General features: G+C 38.8%; 1 protein-coding gene across 4 annotated transcripts in view; it reads right to left on the bottom strand.

Annotated features, from left to right (window-relative positions):
- Positions 1-1118: 1118 nt before the first annotated feature.
- bcar1 (BCAR1 scaffold protein, Cas family member) overlaps positions 1119-15655 on the bottom strand; it is an 88543-nt gene continuing 74006 nt past the window's right edge. For all 4 annotated transcript variants that reach the window (XM_079620378.1, XM_079620375.1, XM_079620376.1 and 1 more), the window contains 5 exons: positions 14596-14739; positions 8892-9002; positions 5555-6772; positions 4665-4751; positions 1119-3529 (listed from right to left, as the gene is read on the bottom strand). In XM_079620378.1, coding sequence (XP_079476504.1) covers positions 3017-3529; positions 4665-4751; positions 5555-6772; positions 8892-9002; positions 14596-14739 — 2073 coding nt within the window. In that variant the 3' untranslated portion in view covers positions 1119-3016. The remainder of the gene's footprint in view (positions 3530-4664; positions 4752-5554; positions 6773-8891; positions 9003-14595; positions 14740-15655) is intronic.

The following is a 15655-nucleotide window of genomic DNA, read 5'->3' as shown; positions in this document are numbered from 1 at the left end:
ACTCCCCTAGAGTTAAACAGTTGACTTTTACCGTTTTCAAATCCATTCAGCCGATCTCCGGGTCTGGCGCATAGGTCTGGCGTTAGCACTTTTAGCATAGATCATTGAATCTGATTAGACCGTTAGCATCTCTCTCAAAAAGATGACTAAAGAGTTTAGATAGTTTTCCTATTTAAAACTTGACTCTTATGTAGTTACATTGTGTAAGAAAATGAAAAGTTGCGATTTTCTAGGCCAATATGACTATGAATTATACTCTAATTTCTGCGTAATCATCAAGGAACAGTGCTGCCATACCATGGTTGCAGCAGGCGCAATGATATTACGCAGCGCCTGAAAATACCCAGCTAGGTAAGTGACTGGAAATTACTTGCGTTAAAGGGATAGTTCGCTTTGAAATTAAATCTTGATATGTTTTAGCTTACCTGAAGTGCATCCAAGACGTAGGTGTCTTTGTCTCCGCAGTAGATTCAATTTTGATATTTTTAGGTCAAACCATTCTTGTCTGTCAGTCATATAATGCAGGTATAAAGGTACTGTATCCAAAAGCATGCAGAGATGTCTCTAATAGCATGCAGAGAAAAGTCCAAATAAAAAAATTCCCCATTGTAAGTGCACATTGATTTCATTGCTGCTATAGTGTCTTATAAATGCTGATCCTCTATGATACTAGAAAGCAGACAGGTTTTGTCTTGTCTCTGTGCACACTGTGCATCCTTGCTTCATAACCCTGACGCTAAATGCTCTAACTCAGAACTTCAGCTGAACAATGAAACTATTTTCTTTAGTTTAGAGTACAGCTAAAATAAACTCTGTTTGCATCACGGAATCATTTTCCTGTCATCACTGTAAAGTTGCTTTGAAACAATCAGTATTTTATAAAGCACTATATAAATGAAAGTTACTTGACAGAATCAATAAAGGAAACACTGCATGGCGGTTTAACCACCTTGTTAAGTTCCACAGAAGAGTATCGGACATGTGGTTGGCATGATGATCAGCTTGTGATCAGTGTACATCTGTATTAGGTTAAGAACTGTTTGAATTAAAAATGTATAGATGTATATGTTTTAAATACACTTGTATCACCAAAAAACACGATTAATAGCAAGATAGACTGGAATTTATTTTTTTAATGAAAATATATTAAACATATATTTCCAGTTATGCAATTTACAGTAACATATATGTCAATATCATTCAAATCCTTGAACACAGATTTGAAAACAGAATAACAGTACAACATACATCAGGTCACCGTTTGGCTTAAATGCTTCTTTTTTCTTTCTTTTTTATCAACTGGATAAGGATTTTGACTATATGCACAACAACATGTTGCAGTACTTAAAAAGTTTAATAAGTTTCATTAAACTACTTTTTCTGACATATTCTTAAATTTAGAATACAACCAACGGGGAGCTAGAAGACGAGGCGAGGGAGGTTGAGGCAGGTGGTTCGGGTCTCCATTCAGAAACGGATGCATTGGAGGAAGCTGGTTTTGGATATAGTACACTTGTGCACTGCACGCCTCAGTCTATGTTGGATGTGATGCGATCTCTGAGACAGAAATGAAATCAGCGACTCTCGGGAAGTTGTTGCCACGATGCACCCGTCCAGCAGGAAGTGGCACTACAGTCGAGGTCAAAAGAGGCTGAAGGACTGAATATTGACTCTTCTCTTGGACATAATCAGATCTCAAACAATAACATGATAAGGTTTCAAACTAGCCTAAAACATGCCAGAGAGGTACAGCCATGAGCAGGCATTCGTGGAGCTTACAGGCACGACATTTTCACTACGTTTTTTTTTTTCTAAAGTGGTCCAAATTGGAATATGTGTTCTCCACTGCTTTTGTCGCTTTGCATTGGTACATCTCTCAACGCAAATAAGAATGGCTGCGTTTAACTTTAGATATACACTCTAAGCACTTCCCCTCTGGGGAATCACCGCCGCCATTTTGAAGTGCGTTCAACTTCGTCAAGTGGACCAGGCAAGATTATTTGGACAGACCCTCACCCCCTCGATTTTGACTGAGGGAGCGAGTCTACTCAATATGTTCACTTCAGGCAGATCCATAGACCACGATGCAACATGATTGTGACGTCACAGCAGATCACGCTTAATTTACCCCCATCCCCCAGTTATTTTGACATTTAACCGTATAATACTTGTAGCTAACTTAAGCTGACTGTTTGTTACACAGTTTATTGTATTATATTTTTTGTCATTTTTTATATTTTCTCCAACAGCCCGAGCATACATACAGGCCTATAGAATGGTCCGTAGAACAAACTGATGAGTAAAAAACTGTAAATAATAAATCAGCTCCATAGCGGATTCCAGTGATCAAGGGCTTAGGGTGTTTCCTTTAAACACAATGCAAGGGTTCCGCCAGTAGTGGGCACTCGTGCAGTGTAAGCAATGACGTGCATCCGAGTGAACAAGATGGAGGGAAGATAGCGAGGAAAGGGCATAAAAAAATGGACTTAAACGCAGCCCGTCTGTCAATCGGCTCACTCCCAGCATGCTTTGCGTTCACACTGTCCCAGCCTCTTTGAACAACAGCAAGAGGATAAACATTAAACACCATTTTAGCTTCCAACAGGCACAATTCATTAAAAAAAAAACTGATCTTTGATGGAAATGGTTGTACTTCTACATACACGTTTAAAATTTTAAACACCTTTAGTCAGCATCTCATAATAATAATAATAATAATGATGACAATTATAATAATCGGAGCAATAATTACAGTTTAGCTATAATAATGCATAATGTCTTAAATCTACTCTTTAGATATGTTCCATCTCTTTCTCCTCCATTGTTCAAAAAGATTCTCAAATGTCTGTGTTCGTCCCATTACATACAGCGACTTAAATATTTACAATGATTCATTTACAAGCAATGGCTCTGCCCATTCAAGAGTTTGTCCTTTTTGGAGATAAAAAGCTCATGGCACAGGGCACGTTTGTCCAGTGAGTTTAAAAGAGGCTCCGTGGCCCGTTCAGCCCTTGACTCACATGGCCAGGAGCTGATTGAGTGCCATACGGAACTGCTGTGTGCATCCCGCGAGCTCCCGCACCCGCTCCGTCATGTCTCTGGCGGACCCTGGCGAGGGGTACTGCAGGGCTGCGGTCTTGGTGCTCACCACAATGTCTTTGAGCTTGTCGCAGAGCGTGTTGCTGTGCTGAGCCACCCTGTTGCGCACCTCGGGAGACTTGGCTTGCCTGGAGAGCGTGTCTCCGATAAAGACGAGCTTGTGAGCGCTGAGGATGACGAATTTGCTGTGGGCAACAAAGATTTTGGGCGGCTGGTTGTTGTTGATGGAGGAGTAGAACGCGTCGATGGCGTTGGTGAGCGTGGTGATGTTGGCCTCGCACTGCTCCATGTAAAAGAGCAGCAGCTGCCGGTCGCCCATGCACAGCTTGCCCCGCGGCGTCTGTGGGTACTGAGAGGGCGGAGTCCAGCCCGAAATGTCATTGTTGATTGGTCGAGAGACTTCCTGCTCCAGCCGCTCAAACTGCTTCAGCTGTTGTGGGTTAGAGACACGAGTGAATAATATTGTATTTAACAGATGAACAAAGAACATTGTACATGTATAAATAAATAAATACATGAATAATAAAATGCTTATTTATATAAAATGTAATATTTGTAAGGTGTCACGCTTTGGTCTCGTCTTGGTTTTTGTTTATGTTTCATGTCATGTTTCCATGTCGGTCATGTGATTCTGCCATGTGTTCCCTTGTCTCATGTGTCATGTTGTCATTGGTTAGTAAGTCTACGTTCATGTTCATGTCTTGTTTTTGAGATTTCATGCCACGCCATGTGCCAAATACAGTTACGAAAATTCAAACAATGCTAATGTTAAAAAGCTGAAGCTCCGCTAAATGTTTCAAAGGCCCAACAAGTGGCTTTGTAAGCAAGTAAGCATTAAGGATGTAAATAAATGTGGTAACACTTTACAATAAGATTATTTAATTAACATTAGTTAATGTATTAACTAACATGAACTAACCATGAGAAATACATTACTGTATTTTAGAGCTGCATAACGATTTATCGCAACTAATCGTTTGCAGAATAAAAGTTTTTGTTTACATCATATGTGTACTGTGTAAAATAATTATGTATTTATAAATACACACATGCATGTATATATTTAAAAAATATTTATATGTTTACATACATTTTTATATTGAAAAATAATTTATATTATATATAATTATAAATACTTAATATATAAATAGATTTTTTTCTTAAAATTATACATACATGTTTGTGTATTTATATATATACATAATTACTATACACAGTACACACACATATATGATGTAAACAAAAACTTTTATTCTGCAAAAGATTAGTTGCGATTAATCGTTATGCAGCCCTACTGTATTTGTTAATCTTTGTTAACGTTTGTTAATAAAAATACAGCTGTTCATTATTTGTTCGTGTTAGTTCACAGTGCATTATCTAATGTTAACAAGATTTCAATAAAGTATTAGTAAATGCTGAAATGAACATGAACAAAGATTAATAAATGCTGTATAAGTCCAGTTCATTATTAGTTCATGCTAACTAATGTAGTTAACTAATGTTAACTAATGAACCTTATTGTAAAGTGTTACCGTACATGTATTCAATACTATAGTCTCATATACCTGTTGCTGTTCCAGCACAGCCTTATTGTGTTTGATGCTCCCTTTCTCCATCAGCTGTCTTTGGTGCTTTTCAAACTCTTCTTTACCCTGAAATAGAAAGTTAAAATATATTTTTTTATGAATAAATAATTTACAGTCTATGAATAGATGGGTGAATTACAGTTTGTAATGCATGTTCAAAAATGTGTCAATTTGATTTGATTTAAAGAGAACAAGATCATGCTCAATTATTTGTGCATAACCAAATTAATATTCATAAGATAAGCCTTTGCTATTACATGAAGTCACAACCGGCATGCAACTGTTCCCACCATTCTTTAAAAAACAAAAGTGCATGTGCATCCCATCCATCCATCCATTATTTGACTTCAAACAATGTGCACTAAAAAGTTTCCATTCAATCCATTGGGGGGCAGTATAATATCACAGTGAAACTCAGCCATTTTCAGTTGTGGAAATTACAGAAGTCATTTGTGCCCCCTCTGATTTCTCAGCCAAGTGCATTACTGTGTATTACATTGTTTTTAAATACTAAGTTATCATACAGTTTATAATAAAAAGTATAATTTGCATGACATCTGAAATATGAAGAGATATCTGTGTGACTAAACAGAATTAATCTTATCTGCACAGTTTCAGCAACACTTTTGACAGAACACACAGCAGACACAACAGCTGTTGCTAAAGAAAGATGTATGTGGGCTTTGAGGAAGAGCAGGTCTGCACATGCAATCGCAGTGACTGATGAAAACGCCTGAGGCTCGGCACGGTGGGGATTACAGGTACAGCGCAGATCAATGATCATATTGCTGGCTGAGAACATACACCTGGATCTTGTTCTCAAAAGGAAACAAATGAACATTTTGTGATGATTGCATTTTTTAGCGTACCTGCAAATGGACATAATCGTAGTCCTCCATCCAGCCTTCCTCTGTCGTCTCGTGCGGCCTGTCTGGAGTCTCTTCCTCAGCTGAGAATTTGGGAGGGGAGGGTAACGGGCGGGACTGGATGTTGGCCCGTTCAGGTGTGCCTGACTGATAGGCTGAGATGTTGTTGTTGTTGGTCAGCTGACCCAGCATGTCTGGAGTATGGGGCACGGGTGGCAACGGTAGCTGCTGCTGCTTGTTTGTCCGTTTGAAGAGCAAAGAGGCATTGCCATGGAGAAACGATGCTAACTGCTTGGTGTCATCGGGCACGCCGCGGGCACACATGACCAGCCGGTCTAGGTCGTCCCCACCGGTGCCTGTAGATGGTGCCATCAAGGCTGTAGGGGACCAGCCCAGAGAGTCCAGTGCCTGACTGTACCTCACCAGACCTTGGAAGGCCTCTTCCATCTTCTGCACCTGCTTGCCGAGCTTGGTCTGCAGCGTGCGGTCAGTGGCCTGGGTGGCGTTGGCCACGGCACCTCTAGCGAACTCCAGCAGGTCCCGGACAGCCACGCGAATGCGCTCCACGGCCTGTCGGATGGCAGGGAGGTTGGACTCCATCTGAGTGGGGCTGCGCCAGTTCCCACTGATGAATGACATTAGGAGGGACACGGAGCTCTCTACGGCCTGTTGATGACGGGACAGCCGCTCCATGGCCTGGTCCAGATCCAAGAGCAGCAGGCGACCCGGCCCAGAAGATTCACGCACCGGCACCATGTCCAGAGAGGACGTGGAGTGGTTACTCCGAGTGCTTCCTGTGCTGGACGCCGACAGGCGCTTGAAGCTGACCGTTAGCTCCTCTGTGGCCGCTGCGTCGCGCACCACCTGAGGAGGCACATCGTAGATGTAGTCGCCCGATTCTTCAACTGGCGGCCGCTCGCGGGGGAAGTCGTACACATCTGCAGGGTGGTGGTCCTGTAGGCCACTCTTTCGCAGGCTGGCAGGGATGTCATAGATCTCCTGGCCCTCAGGCTGCCGTTTCGCTACAAGCTGAGGTGGAGGAACATCATACACGTCCTCTGGTATGGGAGGCTCAGGACCACCAGGGATCTGAGACATAAAAGCCTGGTTCTGGTTCTCTAGGCTCTTCATCTTGGCAAAGTGAGGAGGAACGTCGTACGTTTCCTCCCTGATTGGTCCATCTGGAACATCTTTGCTGACAGATGGAGGAATGTCATATACCTGTAAAGAGGAATAATGTGTTTACCAAAACTAGCCTGGTATAATCATAACCAAACTCATTAGGGATGTACTGATATTAAAATTCTGGCCGATACTGTTGATAATTAGCCAATCATTTTAAATGTTACAAGTGAATTTAGGCACCACAACAGTACAGTATGAAAATGAATAATTGTTTTTTTTATTTGCTAAAGATTACATTTAACTTTTACATTTTACATTAGATTACATTTAAACGATTCGTGTTTTTAAAGATCAAGTGCAAGTACGCATAAGATGATAGAAAAGTTATCTAAATGTGAAAATAAAATTGGTCAGTAACCAACATGGCAATGAGATGGCTAGAACTAATTTAAGCATTTGCTGAATAAACACTTGTTTGAAGGGGCTCCAAGTGCTTTTTTTTTTTTTTTGGAACAGTTTGCATAAAATGTTATCTGACAGATATCACTGAAAATGTGACTGACTAGCCGATCAGAAATTCCTTCTGCTTGTGAATTAATTTACATTCTAGTTTTCACTTTCATTGGGTTAGCTGAGATGTCAGTAGTGGGCAGAGGTTTGGAGGGGCAACATGTTTTTGAAGTGAGTGGTAAATGAATTTGCTAAGTCTGACTAAAGCTAGCAAAATGACTGAAATTGCTTACAGGGCCTAATCCGAATGCATTCTGTCATTTTGTTTTGTTTCAGGGAATTCAGATCTCACCTTACGAGAATAAGTTTATTCAAGTGGGCTATTATTATAGTGCTATTATTATACTTCTTTTGAACTAAAAAAAAAGAAAGTATACTTTCAGTCTACTTTTTATGTACTTCTCAGAAATATACTTTATGTACTTGACTTATACTGACAGAAAAGCAGAAAAGTATACTTGGCTTATACTTGTACTCAATCTTTTGATCGAAATATACTAAAAGTATAATTAATTATTATTTGGCTCGTAGTTGTGTTAATAACTCTTTTGATTGAGTAGCCTATTAAATACTTTTTTTACATAGTTTTACATACTGTCTTATAAACTTACATTGTTTGAAAATATTGATTTATAAAGAAAACAGATATGCTCCTAATTCGGAGTATCTGAATGTTTGTGTAGTCATAGGAATTTACTTCAAATCTACTTAAATTTGGACTATTTTGACCATTGACTGAATTCTCAGGCTATCCATGTTTTCACTGTTATACAGTAGGGGGCATATTACGCATCTTCTAGTACAGAATCTCCTGATCAAAACACAGGTGAAAAAGAAGCAGAAACAAGTGATGGAAGATTGCTTATGCAAATGTAAAATAACGTGGTCATCAAACATTAATCAGCATACAAGTTAAAAACTGCCTAACGTTACCAAATGAAACGTCGAACCCATGGAGAGGAAACGACTGTGAAGCTTTGGGGTGTTGATGGACTCGATCTACTCCATCTATGTTTTGATCATCGTTCTGAATCCGATGCGGTCGTAGTCTTTGACAAAAATGCTATTTTCTCTGCTTTTGTTTAAAATGTAGCTCTTTTTTATGAAACTTACCCACATTCAAGTGTTGATAAAAAAAAGGGATGCATGAAGCTAGAATAAAATGTTTTTAAAATGGAAAGAGTTAAAGTACAGTTAAAGGTATATTTCAAATATAAATATTTATACCTAAATAGGAACATAATAGTGTACTTAAAGTACAAAAATAATATATAAATAAGTGAACTATAATTACGATTGCTTAAAGAAAATGTGCAAGTATGCCTGCAGTATAAAACTACTAAACTAGTTAACATAGAGTATACTTCAAAGTGTACTTTCCTAAACTAAAGCATTTGACTAGTAAAGCATACCTATAAGTTCAATTGTAGTATAGTTGCAAAAACTAGTTGTGTACTCAGTTTACTATTGTTACACTTACAGTATGCTTAAAGGTATACTTTTATACACTAAAAGTGGGTCAATTTAGTTATAAGTACAGTAGTTTTGAAACAGTACACTTACAAGTATACTTCTAGTACGTTGATATTAGTATGCTTAAGATATACTTGAACGTGTACATATATACTTGAATATACTTGGTGTACATAAAACTAGAGTAATTGATTTGTGTCAGTCATGCATGGAGACAAAGAATAAATGTTACCGTTTGTTGGTAGTGCAGCTGGCTCTTGTCCACACTAGGTGGAGTGTCATAGATATCCTGACCATCTCTACTGGGTGGGCCTTTCATTGCCATTGGAGGAGTATCATAAACCTGTGGCCCAGAGAAAAAGGAACAGGGTCAAAAAGACATAAAACTCATTTACTAGTTAAATAAATGAATTAAATACACAATTAAGACAGAAGAATGTCAGATTATGTCAGTATAATGACATAATTAATCTTGTAACAGAATAAATCAGTGACTATACGTAGATCTGACCTGAAAAGGAAAGAGCCATTTAATCAAACAATTTGTGTTAGTTGAATGCAGTTTAATATGTCTGCAATGTCGAAGCAAGGCCCAGGGATTGGCTGGGTATTTCTTTCTGTCTGTTTCTCTCGTTTATTTGACACCCCAGGGCCCCTGATTCCTCTCTACCTTCTCCTACATACATTGTACTTTTTTTAGGTGCACTGGAGGAATGTTTCCATAGTTCCTATTGGTGGAAGCACCCGCTTTTTGGCATGTTCATACTGCAGGAACTGGGAACTATTTTAGTTATAGGAACGCCTTTTGGGGGACTAAATGATCTCCTACGTCAGAGTATGGCCAAACCCGCACAATAGGAACTACCAGTGACGTAAGTGTACGTTGATTGGCCGAACGCATGCCATACGAATCACTGGTGCGCTGAATTCTGTGACCATAGTAGGCGCTGTATTGCGCTAATCAAACCTACTCCTAATCCCAATCCTAATCCGTACCCTACAGTCACTACAGTGCCTACTAGGGTCACACAATTCGGTAGGTCACAAAATCCGGCACTACACTGGCACCCGCCATTTAAAAAAAACGTGTGTCACGAAACTCATGACACACACAAAAACACAGCTCTGATCACAAAGTCCTTCAACCTCCAGTTGTTGACATTGTTGAATGCCGTGCCTAAATGACTTCGGCCGGGCTAAAGTCACTTCAGAGTTCCTACTGGAAGTGCAAATGCATCCAGGAAAATTGCCCAAGGGGAAAATTTCGTTCTGGGGAACCGCACTGGTGGCTAGTTCCTATAACTGAGTTCCTATAACCCAGTGCGAAAGCCCCATTTGTCTTTTTCCTCCCTCTTCCTTCTGTCCATAGTTTTTTGTGCATGTCGGAGAGAACACAATTATACACAATAGAGGACACACTCCCACTGATGTGGAGAGATTACAGGAGCACAATCTCAGACAGGAACAGCTGGAGGAAATCAGCAGTGCTGCAGAGATGCTGACCTCCACCTTCACCCACCATCCCTCTCTTTCTAATACCTGTTCAGTGGCTCTGTGGTCAGTCGCTGATCATGGGTGACAGTTAAAGAGCTCTTTTTTTGTGGAAAGAGTGGAGGTACTGTATGCATTGCAGAGCGACCAAAGACTTCCATTTCTTCATGGAAATTTGCATTTTCAACACCAAGAGAAAATATTTGATTAAAATTACAGTAAAAACTGTAATATATTGAAATACTATTACAGTACTTTCTAATTTAATATTAATCAAATGTCATTTATTTATGTGAAGGCAAAGCTGATTGGCAGCCATTGCTCCAATGTCACATGATCCTTTAGATTTGATGCTCAAGAAACATTTCTTATGACTATCAATGTTGAAAACAGCTGCACTGCTGAATATTGTTGTGCATTCTTTTTTTTTCAAAAGAACAGCATTTATTTGAAATATAAATATTTTGAAACATTATAATGTCTTTACTACCACTCTTGATCAATTCAATTTGTCCTTGCTCAATAAAAGTAATTTCTTTAAAAAAAAAAGATTTAAAAAATCTTACTGACCCCACATTTTTAGTGTATATTCATGTATTATTACAAAAACATATGTACTACATACACATTTACTTATTTATTTATTTATATAATCTAAATAAGGGCATATCATTCATTTACTTTTATTAAAAAATTTTTTAATGTAACGCTAATTATAAATACTAGTAACTACCCCCAAACTTAACCCTACCACTTCCCCTAAAAGAACACTTTTTTTTATTTCATTTTATGATAATAGTATTTATTTAATTAAATCAATTTATATTTGTGGATGTCATCGGATCTCTCTAACAAGAGGTTTTGTCAGATTTAGCTAATTTCTGAGCACAAAGTTGCCCCCAAGCTATAGTTAAATAAACCTCCCGACAGATTTGATCGTTTTTATAATGTATATGACACAGAGATACCCATGCGCTCTCATCAATACAAAAACAGCACTGACTCGAGTTTCAGAATGTGCTATAAATGAAGTGTGACTTCCTGTCCCAATGTTCTGTCAAACCTGTGACGACTGATATAAATATCATATAATGCCTGCAGCTCAACTGGTACAAACGAGAAAAAATAACCACATGCACACGCACACGCACACACACACACGCACACACACACACACACACACACACACACACACACACACACACACACACAAAGACCCACAGCGCTTGAATGTTAGTAAAGGATTAAAACCCAATAAATGTTTTATAGTGCTAGCAGTAAAAGTTTGATTTTTCCACTACTGCATTTGATATGGGTGAAATGAGGTCAAGGGAATTTGGATTAAAGTCTAATCTTGTCTGAGATAGAGTTAATGTCACACACACTCTGGGACTGGTACATTTCAATAGTACATTTTATTTTAATACTTATATGCACTAATAATTTAAACCAGCGGTTCACAAACTGCCCTCTAAGGGTTATAATGGCATAAAAATTGTATCACAATGAATGCAGCTGTTTGGCATAGATGTCTTGATGTCATATAATACATAATGGCATTTTATGGAAATAAAATGTCCCATTTCAAGCATTACCGATACCAAAATACCATTCCTTCATCATTTATTGCTCTCCAGAGCTCTTGACGCCTGCTGGAAGCAATAATCATTGTTTATAACAGAAATGTGTTGCATACAAAGTGAAAATGTTTTTAAATATTATAGTTCAAAATAATATTAGTTCTGCGCAACTGTCAAACATCCACTGATTTAAACAATTTACAACTCATGTAAGGAGCACAAATTTTCACAATTCATGTCCTTAATGTGTACTAGAGATTTCTGAAGTCATGTCCACTCTACACTTCTATCAATACTGCTCCAATCACACACATACACACACACATCCTTACACAAACGCCATTAGCATTTATAATGCTGGACAAACAATGGCTCTCAATCTGTTGTGCGTCCCCAGGAGAGCCCGCAGCCAGAGACGGAGGCAGGAGAAACCATGAATACCAAAACCTCTCACTGAGCATCCAGCAGCCGCTCCGCCAGCTCCATTTGATTAAACGACTGTGTTTTTTTTTTGCTCTGTATCGCTCTAATCTGAGAGATGGTGATTTGTTACAATGAATATTTGGAGCAATTTTGGGAAGAAAGTGTTTTGGCTTGCAGCGTTTTTTGTCGGCATGAAAAATTGAGAGATTTGATCGCACTGGATGAGAACAAAACTTGAACTGAATTGAGCTAAATGATGTTTTGCTTTATAGCTGAATTGACTTTGTTTCATAATTGACGAATTTTGCATCATTGACACTGGTATTGAACTGACTAAACTAAATTACGACACGGTCTTCTGTAGAGCTGTTTATAGCGGGATTTAACTCATTTCATGATTGATAAACTTTACACTGTTTTTGACTTGAGCTGAATAAGGACACTACTGTCTTCTGTAGAGCTGCTATACACATAGACGGTAAAAAAAGATTTACAGTGTGTCTCTGCTCACTTTCACTGTAGAAAAATTAAGCCAAAATATCCCAGTAACGGTTGTTGCCGATTACGTGGTTCGGACCCAGAGTTTGCGCAGCAGTGATCCAGAGGTGGAGCCATGGCATCAAGGTCCCGCACACATTCCCGTCAATCATGACTTACTTTTTAGTAAGTCTACCCACTAAGGTTTTAGTATTTTGATGCTATAAAACGGGGTGTTTTATAGCATCAAAATACTAAAACCAAACTTATTGGGAAAATGAACATAAGTCTACATGATGAGAACTACCTAAAATGACAGAAACCAGCTTTGATTTTTATTTATTTTTTGAAAGGTTAGCGTCCCAGTCAATTACATGGAGAGGGTGGGGTTTATGACCTATACTGCAGCCAGCCACCAGGGGGCGATTCAAATGCTTTGGCCTCACTTTTCAGGACTTGCGCGGCACACTTGCTTTACATCAAAATTTTAATTTGTCTCATATATGAAGTTTGCATCGTTGATCATTATTTTCCAGTTTATTACTGTGACGCTGAATTGAAACAATTTGTATTGTACAAAGCGCAATATAAAAAAAGGTGACTTGACTTGATGCAATAGTTGAGATTGGCAAATTAGATGACTTTAGTGAACAAACAGCATGTGCCAATACACAATGTTATTATCAGCCACAGTTCAATCTTAGTTTATGTTTGTTTTACACCATTTGTGTTTTTACATTACTTCTAATGTTGTGTTTTGGCCACAAAATGACGAGTGATGTGCCTCATCTTATCTGCTCTGTTTAGTCCACTGCTCTGTCATTTACAGCATGTGTTCTGGTCATTGCCTTCATCCATGTTTCTCTCATTCCCTGTGTATGGCTCTGCTGAAGGCTGCATGTGTGCTGGAATTATGTGGACTGGGTATTCATGGCCTTTGCCGTGAGCCAGGCTTTGTCTGTCTCTTTCTCCCCCAGGGTTGTGTACTGTGTGTGTGTGTGTGTGTGTGTGTGTGTGTGTGTGTGTGTGTGTGTGTGTGTGTGTGTGTGCTGCATTGAAGGACTGATGTCGCTGACAGCACATTCTATCTCGTATACACACACTGCACATGTGTGCGCACACAGCGGTCTCAGGATATTCTGCTTCACACACGCACAATGCTGACCTTCTTTTTGAAATGCCTCCAGACACTGAAATATCTACTTCCACTGCAAGTAATGCATGACCTCATCTAAAAATAGGCATGCAATCATCGAGCCAACAGAAATATAAGGATGCAGGAAAAAAAGAGTGAGCAAAAGAGTGAAAATGAAAGGAAGACAGAAAGAGAGAGAAAAGACAGCAAGAACTGAAAGCAAGAACAATAAAGGAAAGAACAAATTAAAGTGAAAGTGTGAAAGCAAGAGTTCAAGAAATAGAAGATTTGTCAGTCAAAAAGGAGAATGAAAATGGAAAAAAAAGACAAACAAATGTGTGAAAGAAATCAAAATCACGTAAAAAGGCCTAGAAAAAGTGAAGAGAATTAAAAAGAGTGACAAAAACAAAGCAAAATAATGAAAGAAGAAAATGAAAGACCTGAACAAAAGAGCATGATAAATCAAACAAAAGAGAGAGCATGCTAAAAAAAGGAGCTAAATAAATAAATAAATAATATTCTCATTGCTTGTATTATTAATCATCTATCACACTCTCACACACTCTCACACACTCTCACACACACACACACACACACACACACACACACACACACACACACACACACACTGCAGACATCTGAGATACACTTAAAGGCTATTATCATCAATAACGATTTTCAACTGGCTCATCCACAAATTACTAGATATCGAATAACCTACAGCCTAATGCTCTCCACAAGGACATTAAAGTAAATATGAAGCTCAACACATTGACATAATCAGTGCACACAGAGTCATGTGATGAGTTTGATCAGGTGAACTCTTTTACCTGTTGATTGTACTGGGTGCGGGTGGGCGGCACGTCATAGATATCCTGGGTGGGTGGAAGGTGTCTGGGGACGTCATACTCATCCTGTTCACTTTTCCCCATGTCATACACGTACATTTGACCAACCCGTGTGGGAACAACAACCTAAAACAGAGAAAGACAACTGCATGAGGCCGTGGAATGGCTGGGCACATAAAGGAGGATACAGATGCTGCCCTGATGGTGCCGTTCACACCAGGTTAACACAGACTACTACAACAAATCTGGGGTCTCAGAGGTCACCGTGGGAACAGGGGCCACCCTTTTGTCTGCCTGTTTACCTTCTGTCTTACGCTTCGAGGACCGTGTCGACCGTGTGCGCCTGGGAAAAGAAAACAAGCTACGACCCCATATTTGTACAATGCCTGAGACATAATACCAATCACAACACAGACTCAGATGAGCTGTTCAGGATGTCCAACTCCTTCACAAGGATTGTAGCATAATGCAGCTAACGCATGTCAAGTCAAATTTATTTGTACAGCACTTTTCACAATACACAGAGTTTAGATTAGAGCTGGGCAATGTGTGTATGCGGATAAAGTTGGACATACTTATATATATAACAACTTTATATAGAGTTGGGTGATAATATAGTTACATTTTATCGTCCAGCATTCTCTCAGAATATGTAATATTAGCAATGTGTGATATATTATGCCAGCGATATTCATACAATATCAGGTATCTATGGAAGCTTGTTTCCGCCACTAAATAAAAAATAAAAAAGGTAACTGGGACTTTTAATCTCACAATTTTTACTTTTTTTCTCTCACAATTGTGAGTTTACATCTTGCAATTCTGACTTTCTCACACCATTTTGACCTTTTTTCTCAGAATGACGTGATATAAAGTTATAAATTGTGTTTAAAATTCTGAGAAATATCAACTCAATTATCTTTTAAATTTTTTTTATTCTGTGGCAGAAACAAGCTTCCATAGTTATCAGCCAATATATATTATTTTTCTTATCGACATCGGTCAATATTTGATATTTAATCGTCATTCCCTCTTTTTTACA

The sequence above is a fragment of the Phoxinus phoxinus genome (assembly GCF_949152265.1).
Source record: "Phoxinus phoxinus genome assembly, chromosome: 8".
Classification (NCBI taxonomy): domain Eukaryota; kingdom Metazoa; phylum Chordata; class Actinopteri; order Cypriniformes; family Leuciscidae; genus Phoxinus; species Phoxinus phoxinus.
The sequence above is the reverse complement of the archived record's forward strand: the minus strand, read 5'-3'. Positions and strand labels throughout refer to the sequence as shown.